Below are 12,131 nucleotides of genomic sequence, written 5' to 3'. Positions count from 1 at the left end.
ACGGAGAGATTTTAAAGCTGTAGGGTTAAAATAAGAGCAAATAAGCAGACCCTAAATAAAAGGAAAAGCATGTCTGAATGCAGTGCATTTAAAATATTTGCTTTCAGCTGGTTATGTCCTCCAATCATTCAGGATTAGATTTTTAAATAGCAAAAATATGCAGTCATAGTAACTAATTAAAAAACAATACATAATTAATGGATTCAGAATGAATTGTAAGTTAGCAGCTCAAACTGCATGTATCCACATGAGCAAAAGAAACAAATACAACTACGTTCTGTTTTTGGAAATGAGGTGAATTTTAATAACCTGTCCAATAAAACTCTATTTGAATATCAGTTTGATTTGCTTGCCATTTGCTGCAGATGAAACGCCCCGAGTAAAAAAAAATCCTCCCTAATTTTGATACTACATCATGGCCTGCTCCAAAAATCAAACACAAATATCTACAGTCAAACAGACTACGGCACAAAGAAATCGCTTCCTGTCCCAATGGGCATGTTGTGTATGTGTGTGCATGTTCGCCCGAGCACAAGCACGTATCTGTAGCCGGAGCGTGTCAAGTGATCCACACAGGATATTAAAGCTGTCTATTCTAATCACTTTCTTACACAACTTTGCCCACTCGCCATTAACCACGCTTGCATACGCGATCAGCTTTTGGGGGCGGATTAAGAGTGAACTCGCAAGCGAATTTTTTAATCAGTGGAGGAGTGATCCCTGGAAGGCTGTGGTGAGGGATGTAAGGACAGACCTTGTGACATCGGGAAAGCGAATGGGGAAGTGGAGGACGTGACACTTGGGACGGATGAGCCGCTCCAGATCTTTGGGCCGATGGTCAGGCATGGTCTTCATGAAGGTGGAGATGGACGAGAGAAAGGATTCCATGTTAAACGAGGAGTTGAACACCACCACATCCGCAACCAGGCTGTGGGAAAAAAAAGTCCTTTTAGATGATCAAAGAAGAAAAATTGGTTAGCACTGTTGCAAAAGGTCGCTGGTTCGAGTCCCAGTTAGGTCAGTTGGCATTTCTGTGTGGAGTTTGCATGTTCTCCCAATGTTTGCATAGGTTTCCACCAGGTGCTCCAGTTTCCCCTACAGTCCAAAGACATGCGGTATTGACCTTATTCTTTACATATAAAGTTTCATTAACTTCTATTAATTTTTAGACATTAAAAACAGCATGCTATGCTGCTTGATGTTGCAAACTGATTTTTTCTTATTATATTATTCTGCTTTGTCTGTAGTCATGAACACACTTGTTTGTAGAGCAAGTAGTTTGACCGTTTTCTGGCATTTATTATTTCTAGTCATTTCTCCTATAGGCAACTCAATGAGCAGTTGTAAAACAATCGAAAAAATTTGTGCACTTCTGCATTGAAAAATAAGGTCATTAAGTGAAATTGATACACTAAATTGGCCATAGTGTATGAGTGTGTGAATTTGAGAGAGTACGAGTGTTTTCTAGTACTGGGTTGTGGCTGGAAGGGTATACACAGCATTAAAAAAAGAAATGCTGGAATATTTGGCGGTTCATTCCTCTGTGGCGACTCCTGATAAATAAGGGACTAAGCTACAGAAAAATGAATGAATGCTTCAATCCAAAGATGTGAATAAGATTTTTGCGCTAAACAGAAATATTGAAATATAAAACATTCAATGAGTTTTCATTCAGTGAGTCAAACAGAACAAATTAGGCACTGCCTAAGAAACTGGCAGCAAATATCAAAAAGAAAACTGGGATTAGCTGGAAAAGCCATTGTGGGCCTTTTTTTTATTATATAATAAATTACTAGAGTCTTAGAAAACGAAACTGGATGAACATGTTGGCTTTTGGAGGCGCAAGACTGCTCTTTGGGAGTTGAGGTAATAATACCAAAACACTTTGATGACAGACTTTGGCTAAGGGATTTCAGAATGATCAAAACAACATTTCAGATATTTTAACAATGTGGCCGGTCTGGTGTTTTGTTCTTTAATGCTGTCCCATCCTGTCTATTTTTATCATCAAAAGATCTGTTAAAGCAAAATCACATGATTTTGTTGATGCAAGTTGAATTTTATTTAGTTGTTTCCATTGTTGTTTTATACAAATTGTTCGTTATTAAATAAAAGTTAATCCTATACTCAATTGTGAGCATATTTTTATGCACAGTTTTAAAATGTATGCGCATCTTGGTGTTTCCATTAAGCATTATTGTTAATGACAAACAAAGCCACAAAAAACCAAACCATCACAACAATGCTGCTTAATTCATTATTAGCGTATGTTTTGAAAAGCAAACTTGTACATGCAATAACTTGCTTTGCAGACGTCAACAGTATTTAGTCACTTTAAATATCTAATACATGTTGATTAGAATCCGCATACACAAACACACTATGTTTTTTAAATGGCACGCTGATTAACCCCAATTGCCAGAATCAATCACTGCACTGCACTCAATTAGAGAGTGAATTAGAAGAGCCGGGTTCTTTTTTGTGTCACTGTTCTGCCACGTTAATAAAGTTGAGCAAGCAAAGGGCCTTTGAATTATTGACATGATACTCTGACAGACAACAATCACAATGTATTCCAATTAGAGCTCTTAAAACCCTTTCTTTCAAGCATCAAGATTGATTATGACATTAGGCTTTAAAACATTGAGTTCTTAAGAATTACAGCACCATTATACGATCCCATAATTAACCAATCACATCATGCCAAGTAACGCGCATGATAAAGTATTCTGTCTCAGACACACTGTCTCTCTTGTGAATTAAAATCCAGTCTGGCACAGAAATGGTGCTTGCTATGCACAGACTGTACTGACATATTGCCATACATTAAGGTGAACTTGGGGAAAACTTGGGAAGGTTCAACTTTATGAGAAAAACTATTTTATACATTTCATTTTCTTTAGATTTTTGTATGTTTAAGGATTTCAAGCTTACTTTAAATAACAAAAAATAGTCAGTTTTTGTATGTTTTATATTGAGTCTCATTCACTAATAGTTGCATGTTTTCCCCACATAAGTTTTCACACAAGTTGTTCTTGAACTTGTACATAAAAATTGGGCCTCTAATTACACTAAATTATTGATTTTAAATGTCTATAATTTTATTTATTATATGTAGGCTTCTTTATATAAATGTTTATAAGGCCTTGGACCTATATGGTTATTGTGTATGCGTGGTAAGTTGCTCTTTACTTATTCGTATATTTACTGTAGTATAATTTCAGTGCAAACTTGTTTGATTATCTATGATTTATTCATAACTGACTATTAGAAACTTTGCAAGTACATGTCAACTTACACCCACCCCAACCCTAACTCTAACCCTAACCTAAAAGTCTACTTATAATCTAATGAGAATTAGCTGGTATGTAGATGCAATGTAACTTAAATTCAACAAACAGACCATCAAAATAAAGTGTGACCAACAATGTGTGCATATGCATTGTTTTGTGATTGAGATCCACTCAACATTTTAATGTAATATTGGGTCAAATGCTTCGAGTTCAACTACTGCCATTTTACTGACATTATAAGTACAGTAACCATAAAGGAGTACACCCCTTTTTATAATTAAGAATTTAGTAAATTTCTCAATGTATATTGCTGCATATTTGCAAACTGCTGTGATATTATTCAGTTATTTTTATTAACAAAAGAGTGTGGTCAGAAAAGAAAGAAGATAAGAAAGGAAGATAAGAAAACTATTACAATTACATGTAAAATCGGGAGTTGCAAAAATAATCAGCATAAAAATTATGTTCTTTTTCTATTCTACTTTTGAGTAGAAAGGTGAAATTTAAATGACTAACTAACAACTGTGTAATATATAGCACTTTCAATACATCTGGTTACACTAACATATGTTCATCTTTCACAGGTAAAGAAGATATGCTGTTACCATGAGAGGATCTGGTTGTAGCCATATTGGAAATCTCTTTCTTGGCTTTTGCGGACTGGATAGACCAGCTGGTTCTCATGGAAGTAGAGAACCTTCTTAAGATGGCCAAGATCAGGACGAAGAGCTACAAGCTCGGCTAGATTGAGAACGGAGCTGGTGAACAAAACCCTGTAAAACAAAGCAAAAAAGAAAGAGAAAATAAGGAACCATTAGTTCACTGCCTTAGATGGCATCCTCTGAATATCAATGCTTTCCTTCAGCCCAAATAATTGATTTTTTTTGTTTTACGTTTTTTTTTTAATTTATTTTAGTTTTTTACAATGTGCAACCCATTACTTTATACTTAAATTTAATTATAAATATAATTGATTAAAAATATATATAAAATTTTAATTTAATTTGATCACCAAAAATTATAATATTTTCAACCTGAAGATATTTTAAAATGTAAATGCATTACTGCAGCAATCAGTCACAAAATCCTTCAAGAAATCATAATAAGCTCAGGAAAAATTTCTCATTATTATTTATTATCACTGAATACAGTTGTGGTACTCAACAATTTTGTAGAAAAAGTTTCCCCCTATTATTATATGATGAATAGAATGTTCAAAAGACCCTTTAATAAATGTATATATACACATACACACATATATAAGTTAAATACATAATATATATTAATTGATAGAAAGCTCAGGCATAACTGAGGATGCCTGTGACAGAGGTCTCAATTGAAATCTTAGATCTGCAAATGAAAAAAATACTTTATCTGAAACACAAGAGGACACAGAAATGTCTGTTCACTCCACACTGAGAGAAACATCATTGAGGTTAATGAAGACTCCTTTAAGATGTTATATACACAAGTAGAGGACCATTGAAGATTTTACCCTTGTATGTGCTAAGAGCCATGGGACAAGAGCTTTGAAGTTCAGTTCTGGTCTCCCTAAATGAACCCACCCCCCTCTTCTAAGCCCCCACCGCCTGTCAGTCTAACCCTGCAGCCGCTCGCCAGTCTCTTTGATGTGTGGAGCCCGCGGCCGCACCACCGTGACTCTGCCGCTGTCAGAAGTGTCCCTTTTATGCTAATCTACAACCAGCTCCCCCTAACTAATTCTTAATCTTAACTATACGAAAAACCAATCACACTGCTTTAAGATCAGCGTGAAGGGGCAACTTTTTACCACCCCGTGCCCCCGTAACTGTGCGACAGGATTACGTCTCCATTCCTCAACTCCATCAGGACGCTCAAATCCTCGCTCGCACACAACGCTGAAATCAAACCAGATGATGGAAGTGACTATTTTTAGTCTTGCTTTCCTGCATGTGGAGAGCATCCAATACTAATGAAACAGGAAAGGCTTTACTTCGGGTCCCTTTGAACTGGAGGTGAGGACAGACACGCGAGTCTGGTGCATCTTTTTAGGTCAGTCCGGTTGATGTGGTTGATGAGGAAAACAGGCAGATGGTAAACGGTGCTGGTCGTATAAACCGAAATGAGCATTTTTCTTGGCCCACCAAAGGCTGAAAATGAAATCTGACTCAAATGGAAAGTACTTTATGCGAAATTTGCGTACTCGATAGATAAAAATCACGTCCAAGGTGTATCTTTCACAGCAGCCATTGATGGTCTTTCATTGAACTGTGATGTGGCAGTAACTGTCGCCTACAGAATTTTTTCAGAATAGATGAGTGTGTATGGATGTTTCCCAGAGATGAGTTGCAGCTGGCAGGGCATCCGCTGTGTAAAAAATGTGCTAGATAAGTTGTCGGTTCATTCTGCTGTGAGGACCCCGGAATAATAAAGGAACTAAGCCGAAAAAAAATAAATGAATGAATGAATGAATGAATAAATGAATAAATGAATGAATGAATAAATGTATATATGATATACACACACACACACACACACGCACACGCACACGCACACACACACACACACACACACACACGCACGCATGCATGCATGCATGCATGCATACGGTCAACATTTGAAGTGGAACTAAGACAAAAATATGTGTTGCAGAATAGTTTTAAAACAACATTGATGAAAGATGATGATACACTTCAAAATGTTGTATATTTAAACTACATACAGTGCTCAGCAAAATTGAGGACACCCAATTTTCAAAATGAAATTTATTCATTTCTCAGTGACTAGAGGTAGTGTATGTTAGTGCATTTAAACAAAACAGATTTATTAAACAGATATATGATATATTTATCAACATAATATTTTAGTCACCAAACGTATTTAGAAATTAAGATTATATAATTAAATTCAAGCAAAATATGAAAACAATTTACAACTCACAAAATTGTAATTTTTACTATTTTTTTGCTTCTCTTGATATTTCCTCTTTTTCAAATATGTATTTATTATTTTTCTATAAAATATAAATTTAGGTGTCCTAGTTTTTGTACCGGTTATCGGAAGTTATTTAAGCTCCAGATCTGGCTTTAGTACTGACTAATCTAATGTATATGCACAAATATAATATTGTACAGCTTCCTATTAAAAATGTGAATTTAAAAGATAGATTTGTGAGGGGTGTACTTATATATGCTGAGCAATGTAAAACACTGTTTATACAGTTGAAACCAGAGATTTTCATACACTGTATAAAAAGGCACATAACCAATAAAAAAAAAAGTCAGATGTTAATGTGACTAAACTTTTTTTCTTTAAGGTAAGTTAGGATTAACAAATTTGTTTCTATTAAGCTTAATAGCAGAATAACGAAGGAGCTATTTCTTGAGAAATTGTTATACCTTTTCTTGAAAATCAAGTTTACATAAAACAAAATTATTACGCCTCTAAAAAAGCTCAGATGATGGTGTCAAGGTTTTGGAAGTTTCTGATTGGCTAATTTACAACATTTGAGTTAATTGGAGGCACGACTATAGAATAGTATTAAACTTTTGACTGTCTAGAAATTAATACAAAATCCTCTAAAAAAATTTATTTAGCATTTAGCAAATGTAAATTATTTAGGTAATCCTAACGAACCTAAAATAGTAAACATTTACTATGATTTACCATCAGACATTTTTTTTTAAATGGTTATGTTACTTTTTTTAGAGTGTATGTAAACTTCTGGTTTCAACTGTATGCATATTTATACCAATCAGAAACTAAGAATATTTTACATTGATCTATTCTCATTCTCTGCAAATAAATGCTTAAAAATATGTAATGCTTATTTCAGGGTTCCCACTCTAACCTCAGTGTCAAATTTCATGACCTTTTCCTGATTTTCACAGACTAAAAAGCTAAATTTGCTTGACCCATCCACCTTATTTTTCACCAAAGAGTGAGGCGGGCATTGTAACTTTGTGTCAGGATCTCTGGTGTCATTCACTTCCATTCATTATTAGCAAAACAAAAAATTTACTTCTTTATGCTGTAAAAACAATCATATTGTTTTAATATGTTTGATTGTCGGTTGAAAAGCCAGAGAAGATGACAAATGTACTATAAGTACAACAATGTAAAACAACACGATAAAAAAAAAAAAAAAAAAACAGAATTAAAAATACATTCTAATAAATGGAAAGAATGAACTTGAAAAATTTACAGTTAAAGTCAGAATTATTAGCCCCCCTTTGATTTTTTTTTCTTTAAATATTTCCCAAATTATGTTTAACAGAGCAAGGACATTTTCACAGTTTGTCTAATAATACTTTTTCTTCTGGATAACGTCTTGTTTTGTTTTTTTTCAGCTAGAATAAAATCAGTTAAAAATTTTAAAACCATTTTAAGGTCAAAATTAATAGCCCCTTTAAGCTATATATCTTTCGATAGTCTACAGAACAAACCATCGTTATACAATACCTTGCCTAAATACCGTAACCTGCCTAGTTAACCGAGTTAAGAGTTTAAATGTCACTTTAAGCTTTTAAAACTATTATGTTTATAAGTGTGTTGAAAAAAATTTTCTCTCTGTTAAACATAATTGGGGAAAAAATATACAGGGGGGCTAATAATTCTGACTTCAACTGTATATATAACATTCCCTCACTTATAATGTCTGGAATAGATCTTTTAAACTCCCATGATATTCCAGAATTCCAGAATTTATCATTTAAAAATGTGAAAACATTAATTCAGTAAGTCATAAAAATAAAACACAAATGTTACATTTTGACAAATCCAGAGTACCAGTGAGACATTGAAGGTGGTCAGATTCAAAGTGCGCAAAGTTTTTTTTTAACAAACAAACTGATCAAATTAATTTGTCAAAAGCTGAAAACAAAATCTGACTCAAATGGAAAGTACTTCATCTGAAATTTGTGGACTTGATAGATTGCGTCCAAGGTGTGCAAACACTCTTTCACAGGAGCCATTGATGGCTTTCATTAAACTGTGACGTGGCAGTTACTGTCGCCCACAGACTTTTTCCAGCACTAACTTATTAACCGTAACCAAACCAGACGTTTTGGCTGTATGAGAACCTGTAAGATAAGAGACACAGTGGGTGGGCAAATGGCTCTGTGCTGAGTCAGGTTTGTAAGTGCATCATCAAAGGTGCAGATCTGGAAGAGCAAATGTTGCTCTTGGCTCGCTGTAACTTTAATATTATTACATGTATGCTTTGCAGGCATGAATGAAGTAGGAGATGAACCGTTTCACCCATAACTATTCACTGAAATGTAGCCCATTCTAATGTTTTCACAACAGTGGCTCATCTCAAGAGGGAAAGCTGCAAACGGCCTAACAGGTTTTGAAAGAGCATCCAGGTCGCTGACACGTGAAGGGTTATGACTGTGCATATTTGATAGCAGGCTTTAGGAATGAAGCACATGTTTTGTCTTTTGCTTAAGTTCGAGTGCAGCAAGAGATTGCTGCTGAAGGAATGCTCAGGGCTTCCCCCACCCACCTGCGGTTTCTCTGTCCCTTAAAAGGAAGCAAGAAAGTCCCCATCTGATCCTAGTCTCTAAACGTGTTTGTGTCCTTGTTTATGCTGTTTTAAAATGTCTATTTTAAAACGACAAACAGTTCTTCTCAGGAAAACAGTGTGTGAACTATATCTCTGGGGAGTTCACTTTATGTAATGGAAAACTTAATTTCTGATTCTAGTTACACTTTATGAAAAGGTTTGATTGCTAGAGGTAGTTAAAACATTAGGTGTCATGACCTATTGATGAACAATACAGAATATCTATATTTATCAATATATTTATCATTTCTACATGCAACATTTTTTCACTTTTTTAATTGTATAAATCAATTTTATTATGATTTTTCAGTGTATGGTGTTGGATGATAACAATTAAAACCTTATAAAGCATTAGTCTTGTTCTCAGGACAAGACAGTTAGAAGACAGTATAGACAGTTATAAATATACTACTTATCTGTGACTTAGTGAGGGTTCATTTTCATTTACATCATCTCTTTAATCTTGAGGTGTTTATTTGTCTTCATTTTTGACTACCTAGTATTAGGTGAGAACACCCGAGTGTAAGTTCAAACCATATAACACTGCTGCTAAGTGTGATATGTTTGTAAACATAAAAATAAGTGATGACTTTAGTCATTAGACAAATCGACATTAGACTACTGATTTCAGTAAAAAGGAGACAAAAAGATTTTAATGTACAATACCAGTTTAACAATGATTTTGATTTTATGAATTTACATTTTTTTATAAAGTTTATTTGTTCATATTTGATATGCAAATGTTTCTCCTGCAAGTTCTGCAATACACTATGCCACTATGTAGCAACAAAGTTCTTCAGTGATGCTAAGCAGTAATAAGGAAACCACATTTATATGGCTTTAAAGTATGGTGAATGATGAGTGTTCGACATCTGAATTGATTAGACTTAATAAATAAATAAGGTCATGGAAATATGTAAACTAGTTTTCTTTGATCTAGTAAATGATCAGTAAGATTTGTTTGCAAACAACAACGGCAGTAGAAAAGTATTATATAATAATTCTATATTAAGAATTATACTTATTTACACACACACACACAGACAGACACAAGAAGTACTGGTGGTTAAAAAAGTAAAAAAAATGTTTTGAAAGAAGTCTCTTTGTTCTTTTTTATTTGACTAAAATATAATAAAAATGTGTTGTTTAGATTTATATTAACAGATTTTTTAAATCTGAAATATACAAAATACAAAAATATAATTTTGTCTTGTGGTTCAAATTAATTTTCTTCAGTGTCACATGACCCTCCAGAAATCCTTTTAATATGCAGATTTTCTGCTCTATTGTGGTTAAATATAACTGGTGTTCAGTCGTTAATAAGAGTTCAAATTGTTGTCATTACTGAACAATTATGAATAAATTATAAAAAAAAACATTGCATGTTTTCAGATTTTACCGTGTGAAGAATGCAAGCGCACACACACACACACACACACACACAAACACACACATTATGTATGAAGAGTTCAGATGCAAAACCCTCTAAATCCATCAAACCTCTATTCTTGTAAATGAGCATTTTCTTTACACACACACACACACACACACACACACACACACACACACACACACACACACACACACACACACACACACACACACACATATATATATATATATATATAGTCTGAAAACATGATGATTTTGAAGACATTATCAGTAATTTGTTGAAATAAAACATAAATGAGCAAATTAATGCAAATCCAGAGAACCAATGATAAACCTGAAGTTAAATTCAAAGTGCAAAAATCAACAAACAAAAAAATTATACAATTCCTTTATTGCACAAAATCAGTGTGGTGATTTTTGCCGACCTGTATGAGGAATTTGCTGGAACTGCTTGCATGAAGTACAGAGCAGAGGTTCTGGCTCTCCAGTGCCATTTTTTCGCAGGCAGAGTGAAGCTCACACAGTCTTCAACACTTTCCTTGAGAAGATCAAGCAGCTGTTTGTGGGAGCCGCCATAGAACGCCTCCAGCAAGAGCACACTCATGGACGCAGGCTATTTACTGCAGAGATCAAAACAACAGAAAAGATCAATCAGAGAAACAAACAAAACACCACTTGTCAATGACTCACATAAAATAGAAGGCCAAGAACAACAATTATAGCAAAAACGATATTTTAATAACCTATGATTAATAACCACATATTGGAGAAAGGGTTAATAATAATCGTACTGGCAGAATTCACCCACGTACAGTACTTTCCGAATCACATAGAATTTCATGGTGTATGTGTCACAGTTCAGTCATAGCTGGAGCGAGTAAAGCATAATGCACAAAAGTTAAATAAAAATAAAACACTTCAGCTGATCAATAGGAAATTGACCACTCACTTAGTTTAATTTTGTTGTTTTGACAGCTAAATTCAATTTCAGGACGAAAGCAGTCAATAAATCATGACAATGTTTGTTTTTTATGTTACTTTTAAGTTTAAATAAATTCACCATGTTCCAACTAAAATATACAGTGCTAAGCTTATAAAAATACACCCCTCACAAATCTTTTAAATTCATATTTTTAATAGGGAAGCTATACAATATTATATTTGTGCATATGCATTAGATCAGTCAGAACTGAAGCTATATGTGGAGCTTATCTAACTAAAAAACTTAATATAACAGTCCAAAAACTAGTACACCCGAATTTATGTTAAAGAAAAATATTAAATACAGATTTGTAAAAGAGGAAAAATCAAGAAAAGCAAAAAAGTAGAAAAATTCGGTTAAAATTTTTTAGGTTGTAATTTTTTTTTCAACATTTTGCTTGAATCAAATTGTATTATCTTTCAATATTTAAATATGTTTGGTGACTAAAATAATATTTTAATAAATTAATCTGTTTTATTAATCTGTTTTGTTTAAATGTACCAAAATACATCGCCTATGTTCACTGAAAATTTGGATAAAAAGATTCATTCTTGAAATGGGGTGTACTCAATTATGCTGAGCTCTGTACATTCTCAAGATATATTTAAGGCATTTTAACTTTTTTTTTTACTTTGAAATGATTTATGAAGTTAATTTGAATTAACTCAGCAAGTCCAGTACTAAATTTAAGGCCTTTTAATAAAGTGTACTATTTTAGTAGTTAAGATTGTTTTTTTAAGTAAAAATGCTAAACTATGATTTCCAGAAAAAGTACAGTCTATAACACAAAACAAACAAATCATGTAGCTGTAAATGTAGACTACCACCAATTAAATGTAGGCCATAATTTAATTCAATTGAATTCATGTTTATTTATATAGCGCTTTTACAATGTAGATTGTGTCAAAACAGCTTAACA

At 33.6% G+C, this 12,131-nt stretch overlaps 1 protein-coding gene across 4 annotated transcripts in view; it reads right to left on the bottom strand.

The window, feature by feature from the left end:
- Positions 1–12,131, bottom strand: part of gtdc1 (glycosyltransferase-like domain containing 1) — a 72,320-nt gene that overhangs the window by 41,021 nt on the left and 19,168 nt on the right. For all 4 annotated transcript variants that reach the window (NM_001017560.1, XM_005167557.6, XM_073911850.1 and 1 more), the window contains 3 exon segments: positions 755–928; positions 3,899–4,066; positions 10,656–10,850. In NM_001017560.1, coding sequence (NP_001017560.1) covers positions 755–928; positions 3,899–4,066; positions 10,656–10,834 — 521 coding nt within the window. In that variant the 5' untranslated portion in view covers positions 10,835–10,850.

Source organism: Danio rerio, chromosome 9 (assembly GCF_049306965.1).
Source record: "Danio rerio strain Tuebingen ecotype United States chromosome 9, GRCz12tu, whole genome shotgun sequence".
Taxonomy (NCBI): Eukaryota; Metazoa; Chordata; class Actinopteri; order Cypriniformes; family Danionidae; genus Danio; species Danio rerio.
The sequence above is the reverse complement of the archived record's forward strand: the minus strand, read 5'-3'. Positions and strand labels throughout refer to the sequence as shown.